Source organism: Delphinus delphis, chromosome 2 (assembly GCF_949987515.2).
Source record: "Delphinus delphis chromosome 2, mDelDel1.2, whole genome shotgun sequence".
Taxonomy (NCBI): domain Eukaryota; kingdom Metazoa; phylum Chordata; class Mammalia; order Artiodactyla; family Delphinidae; genus Delphinus; species Delphinus delphis.
In genome coordinates, this window is record NC_082684.1 from 126880862 (window position 1) to 126903609 (window position 22748).

The 22748-nt window shown below is 35.2% G+C and overlaps 1 protein-coding gene across 1 annotated transcript in view; it reads right to left on the minus strand.

Annotated features, from left to right (window-relative positions):
- The window catches only part of ETFA (electron transfer flavoprotein subunit alpha), an 85835-nt gene that overhangs the window by 34297 nt on the left and 28790 nt on the right, over positions 1-22748 (minus strand). The window contains exon 9 of the mRNA XM_060005552.1: positions 21330-21412. Within this exon, the coding sequence (XP_059861535.1) occupies positions 21330-21412 (83 nt within the window). The remainder of the gene's footprint in view (positions 1-21329; positions 21413-22748) is intronic.

Below are 22748 nucleotides of genomic sequence, written 5' to 3' on the forward strand. Positions count from 1 at the left end.
TGAAGGAGAAAAACGATATGATCATCTCAACAAAGGCAGAAAAAGCTTTCAACAAAATTCAACACCCATTTAAGATAAAAATTCTCCAGAAAGTAGGTATAGAGGAAACCTGCCACAACATAATAAAGGCCATATATGACAAACCCACAGCCAAGATCACTCTCAATGGTGAAAAACTGAAACATTTCCTCTAAGATCAGGAACAAGACAAGGTTGTCCACTCTCACCACTATTATTCAACATAGTTTTGGAAGTTTCAGCCCGAGCAATCAGAGCAGAAAAAGACATAAGAGGAATCCAAATCAGAAAAGAAGAAGTAAAACTGTCACTCTTTGCAGATGACATGATACTACACATAGAGAATCCTAAAGATGCTACCAGAAAACTACTAGAGCTAATCAATGAATTTGGTAGAGTTGCAGGATACAAAATTAATGCACAGAAATCTCTTGCATTCCTACACACTAACAATGAAACATCTGAAACAGAAATTAAGGAAACACTCCCATTTACCACTGCAACAAAAAGAATAAAGTACCTAGGAATAAACCTACCTAAGGAGACAAAAGACCTGTATGCAGAAAACTATAAGACACTGATAAAAGAAAGTAAAGATGATACAAACAGATGGAGACATATACCACGTTCTTGGATTGGAAGAATCAACATTGTCAAAATGACTCTACTACTCAAAGTAATCTACAGATTCAAGGCAATCCCTATCAAATTACCAATGGCATTTTTCACAGAACTAGAACAAAAAATTTCACAATTTGTATGGAAACACAAAAGACCCTGAATAGCCAAAGCAATCTTGAGAACAAAAAACGGAGCTGGAGGAATCAGACTCCTGGACTTCAGACAATACTACAAAGCTACAGTAACCAAGAAAGTATGGTACTGGCACAAAAACAGAAAAATACAGATCAACAGAACAGGATAGAAAGCCCAGAGATAAACCCACGCACATATGTTCACCTTATCTTTGATAAAGGAGGCAAGAATATACAATGGAGAAAAGACAGCCTCTTCGATAAGTGGTGCTGGGAAAACTGGACAGCTACATGTAAAAGAATGAAATTAGAACACTTCCTAAAACGACACACCAAAATAAACTCAAAACGGATTAAAGACCTAAATGTAAGGCCAGACAGTATAAAACTCTTAGAGGAAAACACAGGCAGAACACTCTATGACATATATCACAGCAAGATCCTTTTTGACCCACCTCCTAGAGAAATGGAAATGGAAACAAAAATAAACAAATGGGACCTAATGAAACTTAAAAGCTTTTGCACAGCAAAGGAAACCATAAACAAGAAGAAAAGACAGTCCTCGGGATGGGAGAAAATATGTGCAAACAAAGCAACTGACAAAGGATTAATCTCCAAAATATACAAGCAGCTCATGCAGCTCAATATCAAAAAAAAAAAAACAACCCAATCCAAAAATGGGCAGACCTAAATAGACAGTTCTCCAAAGGAGATATACAGATTGTCAACAAACACATTAAAAGATGCTCAACATCACTAATCATTAGAGAAATGCAAATCAAAACTTCAATGAGGTATCACCTCATACAGGTCAGAATGACCATCATCAAAAAGTCTACAAACATAAATGCTGGAGAGGGTGTGGAGAAAAGGGAACCCTCTTGCACTGTTGGTGGGAATGTAAATTGATACAGCTCTATGGAGAACAGTATGGAGGTTCCTTTCAAAACTAAAGCAGAACTACCATACAACCCAGCAATCCCACTACTGGGCATATACCCTGAGAAAACCATAATTCAAAAAGAGTCATGTACCACAATGATCACTGCAGCTCTATTTACAATAGCCAGGACATGGAAGCAACCTAAGTGTCCACTGACAGATGAATAATGAAGATGTGGCACATATATAATGGAATGTTACTCGGCCATAAAAAGAAACAAATTTGAGTTATTTGTAGTGAGATGGATGAATCTAGAGTCTGTCACACAGAGTGAAGTAAGTGAGAAAGAGAAAAACAAATACTGTATGCTAACACGTATATATGGAATCTAAAAAAAAAAACGATTCTGATGAACGAAGGGCAGGTCAGGAATAAAGACACAGACGTAGAGAATGGACTTGAGGAGACAGGGAAGGGTAAGGGTAAGCTGGGACGAAGTGAGAGAGTAGCACTGACATATATACACTACCTAATAATAAAATAGATAGCTAGTGGAAAGCAGCCACATAGCACAGGGAGATCAGCTTGGTGTTTTGTGACCACTTATGAGTGTTGGATAAGGAGGGTGGGAGGGAGGCACAAGAGGCATGGGATATGGGGATATATGTATACATATTGCTGATTCACTTTGTTATACAGCAGAAACTAACACAACACTTTAAAGCAATTATACTCCAATAAAGATGTTAAAAAATAAAAATAAAATAATGTCTGAAAATTAAAAAGAGAAAACCCTAAAGACTCCACCAAAAAATTGTTAGCACTAATAAATGAATTAACTTGCAAGATACAAAATCAATATATAGAAATCTGTTGTGTTTCTACACACTAACAACAAACTACCAGAAAGAAAAATTAAGAAAACTGTCCTATTTACAACTGCATCAAAAAGAATAAAATAACTGGGAATACATTTAACTAAGGAGGTGAAAGACCTGTATACTAAAAACTATGACCCTGATGAAAGAAATTAAAGAAGACACAAATAAATGGAAAGATATTCTGTGCTCATGGATTAGAAGAATTAATATTGTTAAAACATCCATACTACCCAAAGCAGCGTACAGATTAAATGCAATCCCTATGAAAATTCCAATGGCATTTTTCACAGAATTAGAACAATCCTAAAATGTGTATGGAACCAAAATATACCTTGAATAGCTAAAGTAATCTTGAAAAAGAATAAAAAAGCTGGAGGCACCATATCAGAAATTTGTAATATAATTTAAAACTATATTACAAAGCTATAGTAAACAAAACAGTATGGTACTGACATAAAACAGACATATAGATCAATGGAATAGAACAGAGAACCCAGAAATAAACCCATTCACATATGGTCAATTAATTTATGACAAAGGAGCCAAGAATGTACAATGGGGAAAGGACAATCTCTTCAACAAATGGTGCTGGGAAGACTGGACAGCCACAGGCAAAAGAATGAAACTGGACCACTATCTTAAACCATACACAAAAATCAAATCAAAATGGATTAAGGACTCGAATAAGACCTGAAACCATAAAACGCTTAGAAAACATAGGTGGTAAGCTCCTTGACATTAGTCTTGGTGATGGTATTTTGGATTTCACACCAAAGGCAATAAAAGCAAAAATAAACAAGTAGGGCTATATCAAACTAAAAGGTTTCTGCGTAGCAAAGGAAACCATCAACAAAATGAAAAGGCTACGTACTGAATGGAAGAAAATATGTGCAAATCATATATCCAATAAGGGGTTAATATCCAAAACATGTAAACAACTCACACACCTCAATAGCGAAGAAAAAACAAAACAGAATCCAATTAAAAAAATGGGCTGAGGTTATGAACAGACATTCTTCCCAAGGAAGCCACACAGAAGATGGCCAACAGGTACATGAAAAGATACTTAATGTTGCTAATCATCAGAGAACTGCAAATCAAAATCACAATGAGATAGCACCTCACACTCTTAGAAATGGCTGCTATGAAAAACAAAACAAACAAAAACCCAAGAGACGACAGCTGGCTAGGGTGTAGAGAAAATGGAGCCCTTGTGCACTGTTGATAGGAATGTAAATTGGCACAGCCACTATGGAGAACAAAATTAAAAAGAGAACTACCATATGATCCAGCAATTCCACTTTTGGATTTTTATTCAAAGAACACAAAAACACTAACTTGAAAAGATATTTATTGCAGCATTATTTACAACAGCCAAGATACGGCAACAACCTAAGTATCCACCAATGGATACATGGATAAAGAAAATATGGTGTGGGGCTTCCCTGGTGGCCCAGTGGTTAAGAGTCCGCCTGCTGATGCAGGGGACACAGGTTCGTGCCCCAGTCCAGGAAGATCCCACATGCCGCGGAGCGGCTGGGCCCATGAGCCATGGCCGCTGAGCCTGCGCGTACGGAGCCTATGCTCTGCAACGGGAGAGGCCACAACAGTGAGAGGCCCGCGTACCACAAAACGAAAACAAAAAGAAAAAGAAAATATGGTGTGTACATATATACAATGGAATACTATTCTGCCATAAAAAAGAATGAAATCTTGCCACCTTGAGAGCGTTATGATAAATAAGAGAAAGACAAACACCAGATGATCTCACTTAATGTGGAATCTAAAAAAACAAACAAAACAACTCTAAGCTCATTGATACGGAGAACAGATTGATGGTTGCTGGGGGTGGGGAGGAAGGGTCAGAGGGTGGGCAAAATGAGCGAAGGGAGTCAAAAAGGCACCGACTTCCAGTTATAAAATAAATGAGTCATGGAGATGTAATGCACAGCATGGTGACTATAGTTAATGATATTGTACTGCACATTTGCAAGTTGCTACAAGAGTAAATCCTAAAAGTACTCATCAGAAGAAAAAAAGTTCTATAACGATATATGGTGATGGGTGTTAACAAAAAAACAGCATGCTATTATTAACATAAAGTTTTAAAAATATACAAAACAGTAGTATGTATCAGTGTTTTCCAACTTATTTATATCATGGCACACAGAAAATAGTAATATTTGTATGGTACACTAGGCTAAATGAACAAGGCTAGTCATAATATTTACTCTTCCAAAGACTGAGAGGATCAACATCTTGGCAAACTTGTAAATCATCCACGGCACTCAAGTTGAAAAGTTCAGCTATATACTGTTTAGGGATCTGTCAATATACAGTAAAAGTAAAAATGAAATGCATTGAAAAAATAATCATCAAATTTAGGGTAATGGTTACGTTTGAAGGGAGGGAAGGATATGCATTGAGCAAAGAGTTACAGGGGTTTTCAATTGTAATACTGCTTTTTAAATTTGGTGGTAAAAACGTAGGTGTTTACTGTTTTATTTTATATATAAATATATATTTACATATATATTTTTAAATAAAAATAAAAGAATGGGAAACAAAGTGAATTTAGTAAACATAAGCTAATTTTTCAAGCTTAGCCTAGCAAGAGAGATAAACAGGGTGGTAGCTAGCAGGGAAAAAGAGCTGCTGGGTGGGTAGATGAATAATTTTCTTTTTTTAAGGTTATAAAATAGCAGCCAGGGACTTCCCTGGTGACGCAGTGGTTAACAATCTGCCTGCCAATGCAGGGGACACGGGTTCGATCCCTGGTCCGGGAAGATCTCACATGCCATGGAGCAACTAAGCCTGTGCGCCACAACTCCTGAGCCTGCGCTCTATAACCTGCAAGCCACAACTACTGAAGCCTGTGTGCCTAGAGCCCGTGCTCTGCAACAAGAGAAGCCACTGCAATGAGAAGCCCGCACGCCACAACTAAGAGTAGCCCCTGCTAGCCACAACTAGACAAAGTCTGCATGCAGCAATGAAGACCCAAAGGCAGCCAAATAAATAAATAAGTAAAACTAAAATAAATAAATAAATAGCAGCCAGTAGAGAGGTGCCCTGGACCCAAAGTATGGGGGTAATTAATGAAATACCATCTCAAAGGAGGTAAGAAGTGATGGGATCCAATGACAGGTAGACATATTAGTATTAAATAAGAAAAGGGCCACCTCTTTCTCTGATACATATAGGTAACCTTGGTTTTTGTTTTGTATTGTTTTTTGCTTTCATAGAGAGGACAATAAGTTGACTTGTGAAGCAGAAGGAAAGGTCAGTGCCCAAGAATAAGGGAAATGATACTAAATGAGGGGTTTAAAAAATTGGTACAATATAAAATAATGTAGTTGATATATACTAACAAATCAAAATTCAGTTCAGGTAGATACACTTGTGGAAAACTGTCTGAGGCTATACAATCCACCAATTTTTTCTGGACAAGTGATTTTCAAAACGTGCTCAGGGCTCTAATCACTCTGCAAAGGTGCCATAGAAAATCTCTCAGAATACTGAGAAAGGGAGGGAGCTGAGTTAGTAGCACTCCAGATACATGGCCCCAATTCAATCCCACTTTTTCTTATGTTATGTATGGAGCTTTCTGATAAGATTTCATATGAAGAAGGGCTCTACAACGAAACCACTATGAAATTTTACCCTAGCCAGACCTACAGGCCCAAAAGCAAATAATTTTGACTCCTTACAGTAGTACACTTAAATATTAGGCAATTGGCTGACACTGAAAAATACTATTTTTTTAAAAAAAACCTGCCCTATGAAACCACTGTCCTATTTATAATAAAGATATTGTTGAGGATGTTAATCAATAGTGTCCTCTGTATAAGGGCTCAAGGGATAAATGTATTTCTCTGATCTTGATACCAGGCCAAATTATGCTTCCCATGTGCAATTAGTTTGTTTTTACCTTAGGGACAATGTAAATGAAGACACTGATCTTGTTTCCCAATATGAACTGGCTTCTAGAAAACCTAGTGCCAAACTGGCAGCCCGGGTCTAACAAATGGACAAGGCCATACAGAATTTATTTTCTTTAAAATCTCTCTCCTAGTTTCAACACATATCTCCAACCTTTGTTTACCCTCCACCTGAATTTTCTCAAGACCACTCAAATTGCTATCCAGCCACCCCCCCACCTCACCCCAAGAGATACAAGGCAGAGTTTGGCTGTGACAGGTATGGGAGTGGAAAGTCAGAGCAGGAACACTAAGAAATCCCTATCTCTGAGGCCCAGGTGCAGAGGACCTGCCTAAGATAAGGTTAAATAAGAACTGAGAACCACCCCTTAACACAACCAAAGACTAAAGAGATATGACAACTAAATGCAATACTTGGCCCTAAACTAGATGCTGTACTGAGAGGGGAAATATATTATCATGAACATCAACAGGCTAATAAAATAGGAATATTCCATTAGAATATGGAAAACTGGAATTGGAATATCAACTGACAACATCCAGATATGGAATGTAAACTGTACTTTGGCTATGTAAGAGACTATTTCTTTTTTTTTCTTTTATTGAAGTATGTTGATTTACAATGCTGTGCCAATCTCTGCTATACAGCAAAGTAACTCAGTTATACACATGTACACATTTATTAAAATATTTTTTCCATTATGGTTTATCACAGGATTTTGAGTATAGTTCTCTGTGCTATACATTAGGACCTTGTTGTTTAGCCATTCTAAATGTAATTGTTTGCATCTACCAACCTGAAACTCCCAGTCCGTCCCTCTCTCTCCCCCACTCCCCCTTGGCAACCACAAGTCTGTTCTCTATGTCTATGAGTCTATTTCTATTTTGCAGATAGGTTCATTCGTGCCACATTTTAGATTCCACATATAAGTAATATATGGTGTTTGTCTTTCTCATTCTGACTTACTTCACTTAGTATGATAATCTCTAATTGCATCCATGTTGCTGCAAATGGCATTTCATTCTTTTTTATGGCTGAGTGGTCCATTGTATATATGTACCACATCTTCTTTACCCATTCATCTGTCAATGGACATTTAGTTGTTTCCATGTTTTGGCTATTGTGAACAGTGCTGCTATGAACATACAGGTGGATGTATCTTTTCGAATTATAGTTTTGTCTGGGTATATTCCCAGGAATGGGATTGCTGAATTATATGGTAATTCTATTTTTAGTTTCCTGAGGAACCCCCAAACTGTTCTCCATAGTGGCTGTACCAACTAACATTCCCACCAACAGTGTAGGAGGGTTCCCTTTTCTGCACAACCTCTCCAGCATTTGTTATTTATAGACTTTTTAATGATGGCCATTCTGACCGGTGTAAGGTGGTACCTCACTGTAGTTTTGATTTGCATTTCTCTATTAATCAGTGATGTTGAGCATCTTTTCATGTGCCTACTGGTCATCTGTAAGTCTTCTTTGGAAAAATGTCTATTAAGGTCTTCTGCCCATTTTCAATTGGGTTGTTTGGTTTTTTGTTATGGAGTTGTATGAGCTCTTTGTATATTTTGGAGATTAAGACCTTTTGGGCTTAATATTTGCTTAATTTGCAAATATTTTCTCCCATTCTGAGGGTTGCCTTTTTGGGCTTTTTTGTTTTTTATGGTTTCCTTTGCTGTGTAAAAGCTTGTAAGTTTGATTAGGTGCCCTTTGTTTTTGTTTTTATTTCTATTGCCTTGGGAGATTGACCTAAGAAAACTTTGGTATGATTTATGTTAGAGAATGTTTTGCCTATGCTTTCTTCTAGGAGTTTTATGGTGTCATGTCTTATGTTTAAGTCTTTAAGCCATTTTGAGTTTACTTCTGTGCATGGTGTGAGGGTGTTCTAACTTCATTGATTTACATGAAGCTGTTCAACTTTTCCAGCACCCCTTGCTGAAGAGGCTGTTTTTTTCCCATTTTATATTCTTGCCTTCTTTGTCGAAGATTAATTGACCGTAGGTGTGTGAGTTTATTTCTGGGCTCTCTATTCTGTTCCATTGATCCGTATGCCTGTTTTGATTTCTGTAGCTTTGTAGTACTGTCTGAAGTCTGGAAGAGTTATGCCTCCTGCTTTGTTTTTCTTCCTCAGGATTGCCCTAGCAATTCTGGGTCTTTTATGGTTCCATACAAAATTTTGAATTATTTGTTCCAGTTCTGTGAAAAATGTCATGGGTAATTTGACAGGGATCACATTAAATCTGTAGATTGCTTTGGGTAGTATTGCCATTTTAACAATATTAATTCTTCCAATCCAAGAGCATGTGGTATCTTTCCATTTCTTTGAATCCTCTTTTATTTCCTCTATTAATGTTTTATAGTTCTCAGCATATAAGTCTTTCACCTCCTTGATCAGGTTATTCCTAGGTATTTTATTTTTTCAGGTGCAATTTTAAAAGGTATATATATATTTTACATTCCCTTTCTAGTATTTCATTGTTAGTGTAAAGGAATGCAACCAACTTCTGAATGTTAATCTTGTATCCTGCTACTTTGCTGAATTCATTTATTAGATCTAATAGTTTTTGTGTGGAGTCCTTAGGGTTTTCTATATACAGTATGTCATCTGCATATAGTGACAATATTAGCTCTTCCCTTCCAATTTGGATACCTTTTCTTTCTTTTTCTTGTCTGACTGCTATGGCTAAGACTTCCACTATTATGTTGAAGAGAAGTGGTGAGAGTGGGCATCCCTGTCCTGTTCCAGATTTTAATGGGAAGGCATTCAACTTTTCACCCTTGAGTATTATACTGGCTGTGGGTTTGTCATAAATGGCATTTATTATGTTGAGATATGTTCCCTCTATTCCCACTTTGGTAACAGTTTTTATCATGAATGGATGTTGAATTTTGTCAAATGCTTTTCCTGGATCTACTGAGATAATCATGTGGCTTTTTACTTTTCTTTTGTTAATGTGGTATATTACATTGACTTGCATATCTTGAACCATCCTTGTGAACCTGGGATGAATCCACTTGGTTGTGGTATATGATCTTCTTTATATGTTGTTGGATTCAGTTTGCTAATATTTTGTTGAGAAATTTTTCATCTATATTCATCAAAGATATGGCCTGTAATTTTCTTTCTTGGTGGTGTCTTTGGTTTTGGTATCAGAGCGATGGCGGCTTCATAGAATGTCTTTGGGAGTGTTCCCTCCTTTTCAATCTTTTGGAAGAGTTTGAGAAGAATCAGTGTAAGTTCTTCTTTGTATGTTTGGTAGAATGTGCCTGTGAAGACATCTGGTCCTGGACTTTTGTTTGTAGGAAGTTTTTTTTAATTACAGATTCTATTTCAATTCTAGTGATCAGTCTGTTCAAATTATCTATTTATTTTTGATTCAATTTTGGGTGGGCTGTATGTTTCTAGAAAGTTGTCCACTTCTTCTAGGTTGTCAAATTTCTTGGTACATAATTGTTCATAGTACTCTCCTACAGTTTTTTGTACTTCTGCGGTATCGGCTGAGATTTCTCCTTTTTCATTTCTTATTTTGTTTATTTGGGATCTCTCTCTTTTCTTCTTGGTGAGCCTGGACAGAGGTTTGTCAATTTTGTTCACCCTTTCAAAGAACGAGCTCTTGGTTTTGTTGGTTTTTTCGGTTTTTTCCTATCGTTTTTTTAATCTCTATTTTATTTATTTCCTCCCTGATCTTAATTCTTTGCTTCCTTCTGCCAATTTTAGGTTTTGTTTGTTCTTCTTTTTCTAATTCTTTTAGGTGGTAGGTTAGGTTGTTTACTTGAGATTTTTCTTGTTTTTTGAGGCAGGCCTGTATCACTATGAATTCCCTCTAACAACTGCTTTTGCTGGATTCCATACATTTTGTATGGTTGTTTTCATATTCGTTTGTGTAAGAGACTATTTCTACTCTTTGGAAATACACACTGAAGTATTTACAGGTCATGATCTTACTGTCAAATAGTTCAGAAAAAAATTGTGTACATATGTGTACACATACACACACTGTATTATTTTTAATTTTCAAATTTTTATAAGTTTGAAATTATTTCCAAATAAAAAGTTAATTAAAAAAAAGGAATAGAAGTCTTTGTTGCAACAGTAAGCTACAGACTAGTGGATCCCTATAACTGGGTCTGAATTCTTGCAGGCAGCATGAATCCATAAACATGCCAGATTGTTCCATATAAATAAATGTTCAGTAATCTTCCATACGTACGTGTCAACTGCTATGAATGATAATATAAAAATGTATTTAAAAGTATAACTAAATTCATACCATCTCTGAGGTATTAGATATTTTCTTAAAAAAGTGATAATAAAAGTAAAATTATTTTGTGAAATAACAAAATTTGCCTTTAAGTGTCCCCTTACGTGAAATAAGGAACTTCTTACTATTCATCATCGGAGAGAACTATGATGATGCTTTCCATAGCTGTAACAAAATGGCAACAAAATACAACATAGGATCTTCAAATAATATAAAGTTAAAAGGAATAAGAATGAAAAAAAATCAAGCTTTAAAAGATTCAGGAGGTTTTGGTGGTAAGACAACACAGACCCAAATTTAATAAAGATAACTAAAAGTACTTTGTTCAGCTTTAAACACTAAGAAACATTGCATTATTACTAAACATTGCATTATTACTAGACACAGTTTTAACAGCAAACAACAAAATATGGAGGAAGGAGAAGAGACATTTTGGATGTCTTCAAATGCCAACAGTAGGATCTGGCTGCCAAGAATCTAATGCAATATTACGTAGCACTAATTAAAATATTATTTAGGAAGATAATAATCCAACTCTGTACTAGTCAGAGCACACATGAAGTAATGTGCTCAATTCTAAACCTCAGGACTCCTGCTTATGGCCCTGAGAATAGTTTGTATCAGACTAACCCCCCTCTTGCAGAGAAAAACTGTGAAACCTGGTGAAAATAAAGGCAGCAACTGTTTAAATACATTGGAGATCAACCAAGATAGTGGACACTTGAGAAGCCAGAATTCTGTTGGGGAGGGAAGCACAATGAAAAGAGTCCACCATACACCTCTACTTCTTCCCTTGGGACATATGCAAATCTCCCACAAGGGAAATAAAAGCCCCTCAGAAAGCAGCCACTTTAGATAGAAACCTGCAGTCTTATTAGTGGAGGGAACAAACAAGACAGTATTTATGGCCGCAACATTAGCTGGAAGGTGAGGAAAATATTCCAGAGGGACAACCAAAAACTCTGCATACATATTCTGCTCAAAACTCTGGCTGACCACCCCCGGACACACACTGGACATGTGTCAGGTAGCCTCTAAGCCAGCTGGCTAGGCTAAAAGAGAAGAGGATTTGAGGTTTGAGTGCAGTCAAATTAATTGCCTGCGAAAACAAAAATGAATATTCTCAACAGAAATATAACAGAATCCATAATCTCTAAACATATTATTCAATCTGCATAATATGATCCCAAAGTACTAGGCCAGTGATTCTTAAAATGTGATCTGCATATTCCTGTAAGTCCCAAGACCCTTTCAGGGGTCTGCAAGGTCAAAAATATTTTCATGGTAATACTAAAGTGTTATTTGTCCTTTTCTCTCTCATTCTATCACAATGCTACAGTGCAGTTCTCCAGTGGTTACATGACTGTTTGAGGAAATCATCTCTCTGATAACTACCAGAAGGTATGCATCTGTATTTCTGTGTTACCTAAAAATGTTTAAAGTAGTAGGTTTTAAGTATAAATATGTATGTTTAGAGAGATTAACTCAGTTTGTTCTCAGTACAGTAGCTTGTGCTCTTATAGTTGTAATTTCTGTAACCTCATTATCATCCAATAAATTGATATTTGGAATCCCAAAGATTTCCCTGTGCCTACAAGGAAATACAAGAAGTACATTTTGTTACCTTATATGGCAATAAAAAATGTTTTGCAAATTTTTATATATTTTAAAATTTATCTAAAACTATAATTTTGGATTTTGCTAATATTTATACTAAAATACAGAAGACTCACTTTCCCAACCCACAGCTCCAACATCTACATCAAAAGATGCTGATAAAGATGAAACTGATAACAGAGATCTCTAACTTATGGAAAAGAGGAATCTATTCTAAAAAATATTGTGTAAAATTAAAAATAAGTGAAAATATGATGAAAGTTATCTTTCTCTTGGCTTCAGAGATGTTAATAATTTATGTTACTGTGTCTTTTGCAACAGAAATGATGGCCATTTTGAAAATAATTTAGAGAAAAATTAATTGAATGTTTTATTTTTAACACAGATGTGATGAGTTTAAAAGTAAAAAATTGTTTAGCTTTTCAAACCAGGAAGGAAAAAGTCACTGAAGCATCATATGGGTTATCATATTTCATTGGCTAGACAAGCACAGTTGCTAAAAGACAAATAAAGGTGACCTTGCTAAATGCCTGCTAGATGAAAAATCAGTGAAAGAAACTATGGCACTGCCACATTCCAATGATACAGGAACTTGCTGAATAAAAGATTCAACTGTAAACATGAATATTAAGTTAATAAATCATCTGCAAAATTGTACTTTTGCCTAACAAAGAGACAAATCTATATAGTTGGGTTTTGTGTTTTAATTGTATTTGTCCAGTATCAATAACAACTAAATACTGAAGAATTCCTTTATGTGAATGCTTGGCAACAAACAAAAGTGGTACTGAAAAATTCAAAGTATTAAGTAACATTTTTGGATCTCATGGTTTATCCTAGAAAAACTGTATTGACTTTTGCACTGATGATGTAAAAATAACAGTGGGTAAAACTGCTGCCTCAGCATTAAGCAAGACAGTTGCGCCAAACTGTACTAGTTGTCACTGCATTCTTCATGGCCACATACAGTTTAAAAAAAAAAGAAAACCTGGTTTCACTTAACAACGCCCTTGATGAAGTAGTAAAAATTATTAGTTTTATTAAATCTTGACCTTTGAGTACACATCTTTTTAGTATTCTGTGTGACAAATCACGAAGTATGCAAAGTACTTCCATTGCATACAAAAGCACAATGATTGTCTTGAGGAAAATGGCTCGTGTGATGGTTTGAGTAAACCACCCACATTTTCATGGATCACCATTTCCACTTCAAAGAACAACTGATAGATATTTGGAGTTTTGGCAGACATTTTATTGAAAATGAATGAGGTGAGCTTATCAATTCCTAGAAAACAAAGTTTTTGTTGCCATGGACAAAATTTGTGAATTAAGTTGATAATTAGAATTTTTTAAAAACTTGTATCCATGAATATGAACTGTAAAGACGCCTCTAATGAGATGAGTGGTGATATTGATGAAGGTAATGTTTTGATATTGATAAAATGTGTCAACATTTGAAAGATCTACAAAACTCACTAAAGGTTATTTTCTAAATGTTACAGGATAGTGAAAGATCCATTCGAAGTACAATACAGACCAACAGATTTTAATGTAAGGGTATGAAAAGTTCATTGATATGTTTCAGATTCCACACTGCCAATACCCTTTAAGAATTTACTCCTTGCCAAGTTCTGATGTAGTGTAAAAGAAGAATATCTACAATTTTATGAAAAGGCTATTAAAATACTCCTTTCTTTCTATATATCTGTATGATGCTGGATTTTCTTCATATACTTCAATCAAACCAATATAAAACAACACAGTTAGCAGAAACGAGAATCTAGCAGTTTTCTACTAAGCCAGATATCAAGTCAAAAATGTAAAAACATACCACTATTCTCATAAAATTTCTTTTGTTTTGGAAGACAGTTATTTTCACTAAAATGTTATTTATATTAAAAGAAATGGCTTTACTGTTGTTATTTTCAAAAGAATAAATATTTTAAAATTTTCTCAGTTTGAATTTCTAATATAAGAAATATCAATAGATATAACCCAAATAAACAAAAGCTCTGAGAGCCCTAAATAAATTTTAAAAGTAAGGATCCCTAAGACAAAAAATTTGAGAACCATTGTACTACAAACATAATGAAACAGGAAAGTGTGAAAATACAATCAAAGGACATCAACCCTGAAATAACCCAGAACTTGGAATTAGTACACAAGGATTTAAAAGCAGCTATTACAAGTATGGTCAAGGATGTAAAGGAAGATACCTGTAATGACTGCACAGATAAGAAATCTCAGCAGAGAAATGAAACTATAAAAAGAACCAAATGAAAATTTAGAACTAAAAAATACAAAATCAGAAATTTCCTAGATGGGTTTAATAGTATATTAGAAATTATAAAAGAGTCAGTAACCTTGAAGATAGACCAATAAAATTATTCAATCTGAAGAACAGAGGCGAAAAAAAACATGAAAAAGAATGAACAGAACTTAAGTAACCTACAGAAGAATATAAAGATATCTAAAATATGTGCAACTGGAGTCCTAGAATAAAAGTAGAGAAAAATAATGTGGCATAGTGTTCTATGTCAACAGGCCAAATCTGGACTGCCATCTGTTTTTGTACATAAAGTTATAATGGAATACAACTCATTCACTTACTTACAAGTCTATGGCTGCTTCTGCTCTACAACAGAAGAGTTAAGTAGTTACAACAGAGACTATGGCCAATTAAACCAAAAATACTTCCTATGTGATTTACAGATAGCTTGCTGTCCCCTGTTCTAGATCTTTTATGTCCTTACTGAAATTTTTCATCTAGTTATTCTATCAATTACTGGGAGAAGGTATTAAACCCTCCAACTATAATTATGGATTTGTTTATTCCTCACTTTAGTTCTGTCAGATTTTGCCTGATGTATTTTGAAATTCTGTTATTGGGCAGTTACACATTCATGATAGTTCTTTCTGATAAATTGATCCTTTTATCATTACATAATGGCCTCTTTATGTTTGGCAGTACCCATTGTCTTGAAGTTTGCTTTATCTGATATTAAAAAAGACAAACCAGATTTCTTATGCTCACTATTTGTATGGTGTATTTTTTTCTATCTAAAATGTATTTCTTTTAGGTAGCATATAGCTGAGTCTTGCTTTTTATACATCTGGTAATCTCTGCTTTTTGACTGGAATATTGAGTTCATTTACAGTCTTCTCTCACTGCTTTTAAGAATTTATTTTTATCAGTATTGAAGTGGATGTACATTATGAGTTTTGAATACAATTATATCAACCATAAAAAAAGACCAAACAATTCTGCTTGTCCATCAGAAAACAATTCTTGATCATGAGATTTCAGGTCTTCGTTTTGTTCTCATTTATAGTAATAAAAGGTGTTTGCTGATCATTAACTGGAGAAAACTGCAAAGTCAGTGAATCTGGAAACTAACATTTATGACATACAGATGGCCAAGAGGCACATGAAAAGATGCTCAACACTGCTAATTATTAGGGAAATGCACATCAAAACTACAATGAGGTATCACCTCATACCAGTCATAATGGCCATCAACAAAAATTCTACAAACAACAAATGTCAGAGAGGGTGTAGAGAAAAGGGAACCTTCCCACACTGTTGGTGGGAATATAAACTGGTACAGTCACTACAGGGAACAGTATGAATATTCTTTAAAAAACTAAAAATAGAGCTACCATATGATTTAGCAATCCCACTCCTGGGCATATATCCGGAGAAAACCATTATTCAAAAAGATACATGCACCCCAATGTGCAATGCAGCACTATTTACAATAGCCAACACATGGAAGCAACCTAAATGTCCATCGACAGGTGAATGGGTAAAGAAGATGTGGTACATATATACAATGGAATATTACTCAGCCATTAAAAAGAATGAAATAATGCCATTTGCAGCAACATGGATGAAACTGGAGATCATCATACTAAGTGAAGTAAGTCAGAGAAAGACAAATATCATATGATATCGCTTATATGCAGAATCTAAGAAAAAATGATACAAACGTACTTATTTATAAAACGGAAACAGACTCACAGACTTAGAGAACCAACTTATGGTTACCAGGGTAAAAGGGTGGGGGGTATGAACAGACTGGGAGTTTGGGACTGACATGTACACACTGCTATATTTAAAATAGATAACCAAAAAGGACCTACTGTATAGCACAGGAAACCCTGCTCAGTACTCTGCTAATAACCTAAATGGGAAAAGAATTTGAAAAAGAAAAAAGTTTCAATAGGGAATGCAGCAAGGAGATCTGATGTTGGTTAAATTATGGACTCTTTCCAATTAGTTGGCTCTCCCTCCAAAGCAAATGTACTAAAAATAAAATGACTTCCTTTTTGAAAAAAATTTTTTTCTTTTTATCATCCTGTAAACAATTTGACTATTACATGCCTTGTAGTTTCATTCCTGTTTCCTGTTCTTGGGGTTTGTTGAGCTTCTGAGACCTGTGGATTTATAGTTTTCATCAAATTTGGACATTCTACGGTCATTATTTCTTCCAATAGTTTTCCTGATCCAATTACACATATATTAGGCCTCCTAAAGTTGTCCCATAGCTCACCAAGGCTCTGTCCATTTTTTTCCTGTGTTTTCAAAATTTTCTGTGTTTCATTTTGGACAGTTTTTGCTGCCATATCTTCAAGTTCACTAATCTTTATTCTTGTAGTGGCTAATGGCAGGATAAACATTCTTTTCAAGTGCACAAGGTATATTCACCAAGATAGAGCATTTGTTAGGCCATAAAATAAGACTCAATGAATTCTAATACTGAAATATTAAAGAGATGCTCACCAAAATTAAATTTGAAATCAGTAATAGAAAGCTATCTAGGAAAAAAAATCACAAATATATAGAAATTAAACATTCTTAATTTTCTAAATTAGAAAATTTTTTTAACGAATGATGAAAATATATCAAAATTTGTGGGATGCATCTAAAGTACTATTTAGAGGGAAATTTGTGTCTTTAATATTTACATTTAAAAACAAGCAAAATACAAAATTAATGAAGTAAAGTTCTACCTTAAGAGCAAGGTAAACCCAAAGTAATTAGAAGGAAGAAAATTAAGAGCAAAAATCAATAAAAAGAAAACAATGAAAAAAATTAACAAAGCTAAGAGTTGGTTCATTGGTGTAGCTGCTCTGCAAAACAGTGTGGCAGTTCCTCAAAGGTTAAACATAAAGTTACCATATGAAAAGCAATTCCACTCCTCAGTACATATCCAAGAGAAATGAAAACATATGTCCACACAAAAACCTGTACATGAATGTTCCTATCTGCATTATTCATAAGAGCCAAAAAGTAAAAGCAGCCCACACACACACAAACCAATCTTACACAGATTTTTCCTTCAGAAAATATAGCAGGAGGGAATATCTTTCAACTCATTTTATGAAGCCAGCATAATGCCAATACCAAAATTAGACAAAGATATTGGGTGGGGGGGATTACAGATTATTTTGATAAAGACAGACCTAAAAATCTTTAAAAAAATATTAGTCAATCAAAACCAGCAATGTATTAAAAGGATAACATATCATGATCAAGTAGGGTTTACCACAGTAACTCAAGGTGGTTTAACATTCAAAAATCAACCAATGTAATTCACCAAATTAACAGAAAAAAGGAAAAAAAACATGATCATTTCAACAGATGCAGAGAAATATTTGACAAAATTCAACAACCATTCACGATAACAACTCTCAGCAAATCGGGAACAGAAGGGAAGTTCCTCATCTTGATACCATTAAAATAAACAGGCAAGCCACAGATTGGGAGAAAATATTTGCAAAACATATATGACAAGTAACATATCTGGAATAGATTTTTTAAAAAACTTCTACAACCCAATAACAAAAAGACAAGCAATTCAATAAAAAAGGTGCCATACATCTGAACAGATACTTTGTAAGGAAGACATCTGAGTGGCCAATAACACAACAGTGTTCATCATCACAGATATCAGGAAAATGCAAATTAAAACCACAATAAAGTACACCACTACACAAGCACCTGAACAGCTAAAATACCAAATGTTGGTGAAAATGAGGAGCAAGTGGAACCCAGATACATAGTTGGTGAAAATATAAAACTGTACAACTACTTTGGGAAGAAATGATCCAGAGGGGTGTCAGAGTCCAAGCAAGGTAGGTAGGGTTATCTATATAGGAGGGCTGAATGTTCAGTGCAGGGTGTGGGAGCCTGAGTGGGGCAAGGAGAGCATTTGTGCAGGTTAGCGTATTGGCAGGGTCCAGGTTTTTTACTGCCAATGAAAGGCATTACAAACAGGGAAAGGGAGAGTCAGAATTGACCTTGGACTGGAATTGGTGATGTCACTGTGAACTCATGGTTTTCAATGTAGATAGACTGATAGTGAAATAGATATAAATGTTTGTATGTGTATATGAATACATATGTGTGTATATCTGCATACATATATACATACCTACACACATTCCCTAGCTTTTTTCACTGAGGGGTCCTGGGAATAGCAACGAGCACAATTAATATCCAGATGTCAGCTTCATACTATTCTTCACTAAAAGGAGCCAGGACTCCCTGGAGAAAAGACTGATGCCAGGGCTGGGATAGGAAAGGTACAAAAGGCCTGGAACATCTTACTCTGCCAGTAAGTAAGAAAGGCCTCAAAGAATTATGGGAACATGTCAAGAAGATACAGAAGCCACCTTGAAGGGGTTCTCACTGGCCAAATGTGGAACAATTTTTACATCAATTAAAATAATAACAACAGATTTTCACCCATTGAATAAAACAGGAACCATAAGTCCTATTATAAAGAAATGAATATTTATTTAACATTCATTTATAAATAAATATAAATAAATAAACTGAAAGTGAGGAGAACTGGAATATTCACATCATTTCAAAGTACCTCCTCATAAAACACTTATTAATTACAAAGGGAAAAATAACTTTACAGTGGAGAGGTTTGACAGATATCAAAGCCTTTAATATATTTAAATTCCTTATGAAAAATTTAACCAAATGGTCAAAGTGAAAATCTAATAAGACACAATGAAACTGTGTACCATCTGATAGTATGAAATACATCCTTTTGCTATATAGGACATTATTGGGACAACTGGCAAAACCTGAACAAGGTCTGATGATTAGATAGTATTAATGTAAATTGATGTTAATCTCCTAATTTTAAAAGTTGTACTGTGGCTTTATAGGACAATGTCCTACATATTTGGAGATGATGGAGAATCATCTCAGCAACTTACTCTCAAATAGTCCACAAAAATAAAGGCTTTTACTCTGTCCTTGAAAGTTTTCTGTAAACTTGAGATCATCTCAAAAAGGCTTTAAAGTCTTAAAGAAAAATACACACACACACACAAAAATAAATATGTACACATATATATACATGTCAAACTCTAACTCAGAGTTAATGAATCAGAATCTCTGGGGCTTACATGATTTATGTTAAAGAAAGTCTTCAAAGCCTTTAATGTATTTAAATTCCTTATGAAAAATTTTCAATAATCCTATATTCATGACAGTAATGTTGAAGAAAGCTGACTGTATGGCATTTATTTACAATACAGGTAAGGATGCCACTGGTCATTCCCTGTCATTCTGCTATCCTACTTAATAACAAGTGTGTTGTTACTGAAAAGTCAATGTAAATAAAAGTTTGTCTCCCACCATACTTCCTTGTAGAAGTATTATTGATTAGGAAGGTTGTGGGTCTGATTTTTTGTAAATAAATTCAAGCCTAAAGATTATCTATTCATGTAAACTAGGACAAACAAGATTTCTACCAAAAAAATACCTATGTGCCACAGCTCATTAAATGCTAGGGAAGGCTTGAGCTTACTTGCTCAATAAATGCTCTCACAGCCTGACTAATGCAGTATCACAAGCAAATGGGTCACATGGTTTTGTGACTTTGTTTATTGAGTAACTATTTTACATTCTGAGATCTTATCTGACTTCAAATAAGCTGAATAACACAAAAAGCATTAACCATCAATACGTTAGATCTTATAAAAATTAAAAATTTCTGCTCTTCAAAAGAAAGTGAATAAAGAAGCAATAAAAAGACAAAGAACCGAATTTTAAAATGGGCAAAAGACTGAACACTCTTCAAAACAAACTTCAAAAGCAAGACAAATTTTTTGCCTATTTTGAAACTTTGAATGAACCTCTGATGGAACAGGGCACTGAGATATGAGATTTTTAAAAACAGATATGACTTAATATCCTGTTTTGAAATACATTAAAAAAATTTTGAAATACATTAAAAAATTTTTGAAATATATAAAAAAATTCATTTTCCTCCACACAATAAAGACTTAAACTGGCTGAGAATTGTATTCACTGAAAACCTGAATCATCTAAGAAATGTGAACAATCATTAGATATTGTTAGTGATTCAACTTTGAAACCAAAGTATTCCTTTTGTAAGTTTTGGATAGTTTTAACTGAATAGTCTAGTATCACTTACCCATATGGATAAGAATTTTCTGAATTTCATGCAACTAGACATAATACAGAAATAAACTAGGTGTTCAGGAAGATATAAGACCACAGTTGTCACTCACGGCTCCCAATTTTGAGATTCTGTGTTCATTAATATAGATTCATCAGTTTTACTGATAGATTTTATAATATATAGGCTTTATGGTAAATAAATGTTAACGTGAACTTGTAAAATCCATTTAATAATAAAATGCTGCTTCTATCAATTTTATATTTAGTGTTGTGACACAAATTTGACAAACTATTCCACTGATTTAAAAAATGTGAAAAACAATGCTGGATTTAAGAACTGCTCTGTGTTTTACTGAGGCCAAGAAATCCACAGACCTGTGAGAAGGACACATTCACCATGGTAATGGCTAACTGCTTAGGTACATTGAATAGGGCACCAATCACAGGGATGACTGTTCCACAAATATATACAGTTCTTATCCCCATAGAATTCTGCATGGCGTATTTTATTGCGATACTTACCGGTGCTACTATTTTTCCTGTCTGTCCAACTTGCATGTCATTGGGAACAAAGCCAGCATCAACAGCAGCACGAGACGCACCAACTAAGGAAAAAATATTTGTCATTTTTTTAAGCTCTATTATTCAACTAGTTGGAATATTCACTGATAACAGTAAAAAAAAAAAAAAGATTGATATAGTACATACATAAAACATACATTATAACCTGTTTGGGACGTCATTATATAATGCTCCTTTACACTGTAACTTCACAGCTTTTAAAGAAAGGTATTATAATATCTTTACCCCTAGGACCAGATAAAGAAAAGAGTTATATACAACACAAGATAAAGGCTTAACCAGTATTTTCTATCTAAAAATAAAAATGAGAATTTAACTAGCCTTCTATCCTCATTCAGCAGGAGTCAAAAGGGGCCCTGTACTTGGAGAAAAGGTACCCCACTCCCAGCAGGGGTCAACAATGAGCCTCAGGTCCTCTTCATCTCCATCTAGAGAGGACAAAAAGGGGGAGCCCTAGTGAATACTCCTCACTACCTCTTAACACTCACAGACTCACCTCCACTACCTATCATGAGTCAGTCAGGACTGATCACATTCTGCCCTTCACTTACATTAGTCACTGCAACAAGCCCCAGACTCAAAGGTTATCCTTCATAACCCATACACTGATCCCCACAATGCCCTGCATGCTCCCCAATCTGCACCTTCTCCCATGGCTCCCCAATTCCTGAAATCTTACACTATGATTTCTGGAATTCACAGCCTGATACCAGCAAACCACAAGTCTCTGTATCTTCCACCTATCTGTCTAAATGTTCCCTGAGGACAAGGATTCCCCTGCAGCCCTCTCCAGCAGATGTTGCTTTGCCTGCCACCATCTTCATACCACTGGGCCTAGAGGTGGTACACCAGGCCCTCACTGCCACTCTCAGAAAGTTTCCCCTCCTCCCTCCTTAAAACCCTTCAGCTTCGAATCTCATGTCATCAGATCATGTCACCCATATATTGCTGTGTCATCTATCAACCAGCAGGTCAATCCCCTTCATTCCTCAATGATTTTTAGCTTCTGGGTCTTTGTCACTTTCTCCAATACTAGTCTTAATTCTTGAAGACTTTGACACCTTGGCTTCTCAGTTCCTTAAGCAACTCTCCTCCAGTCATCTTGTCCTTCACTCTGCCCATGGTCATATCCCCAACCAGCCCATTAGCAACATCCCTCAATAATCTTGATTTCCAAAGTCTCTCTGTGACCTCCCCTTTCTAGCTGACTATTTTTAGTACCCTACTCCAACAACCCTCTGACCACACTGGGATCCACAATTGTATTCATTGTCCCTCTCTCCCCTCATGTTCTCTCTTCTTTCTTTACCCAGCTTAATTTCTATGATCAGTGACTCTAATCACTCCTCTGCATATGTC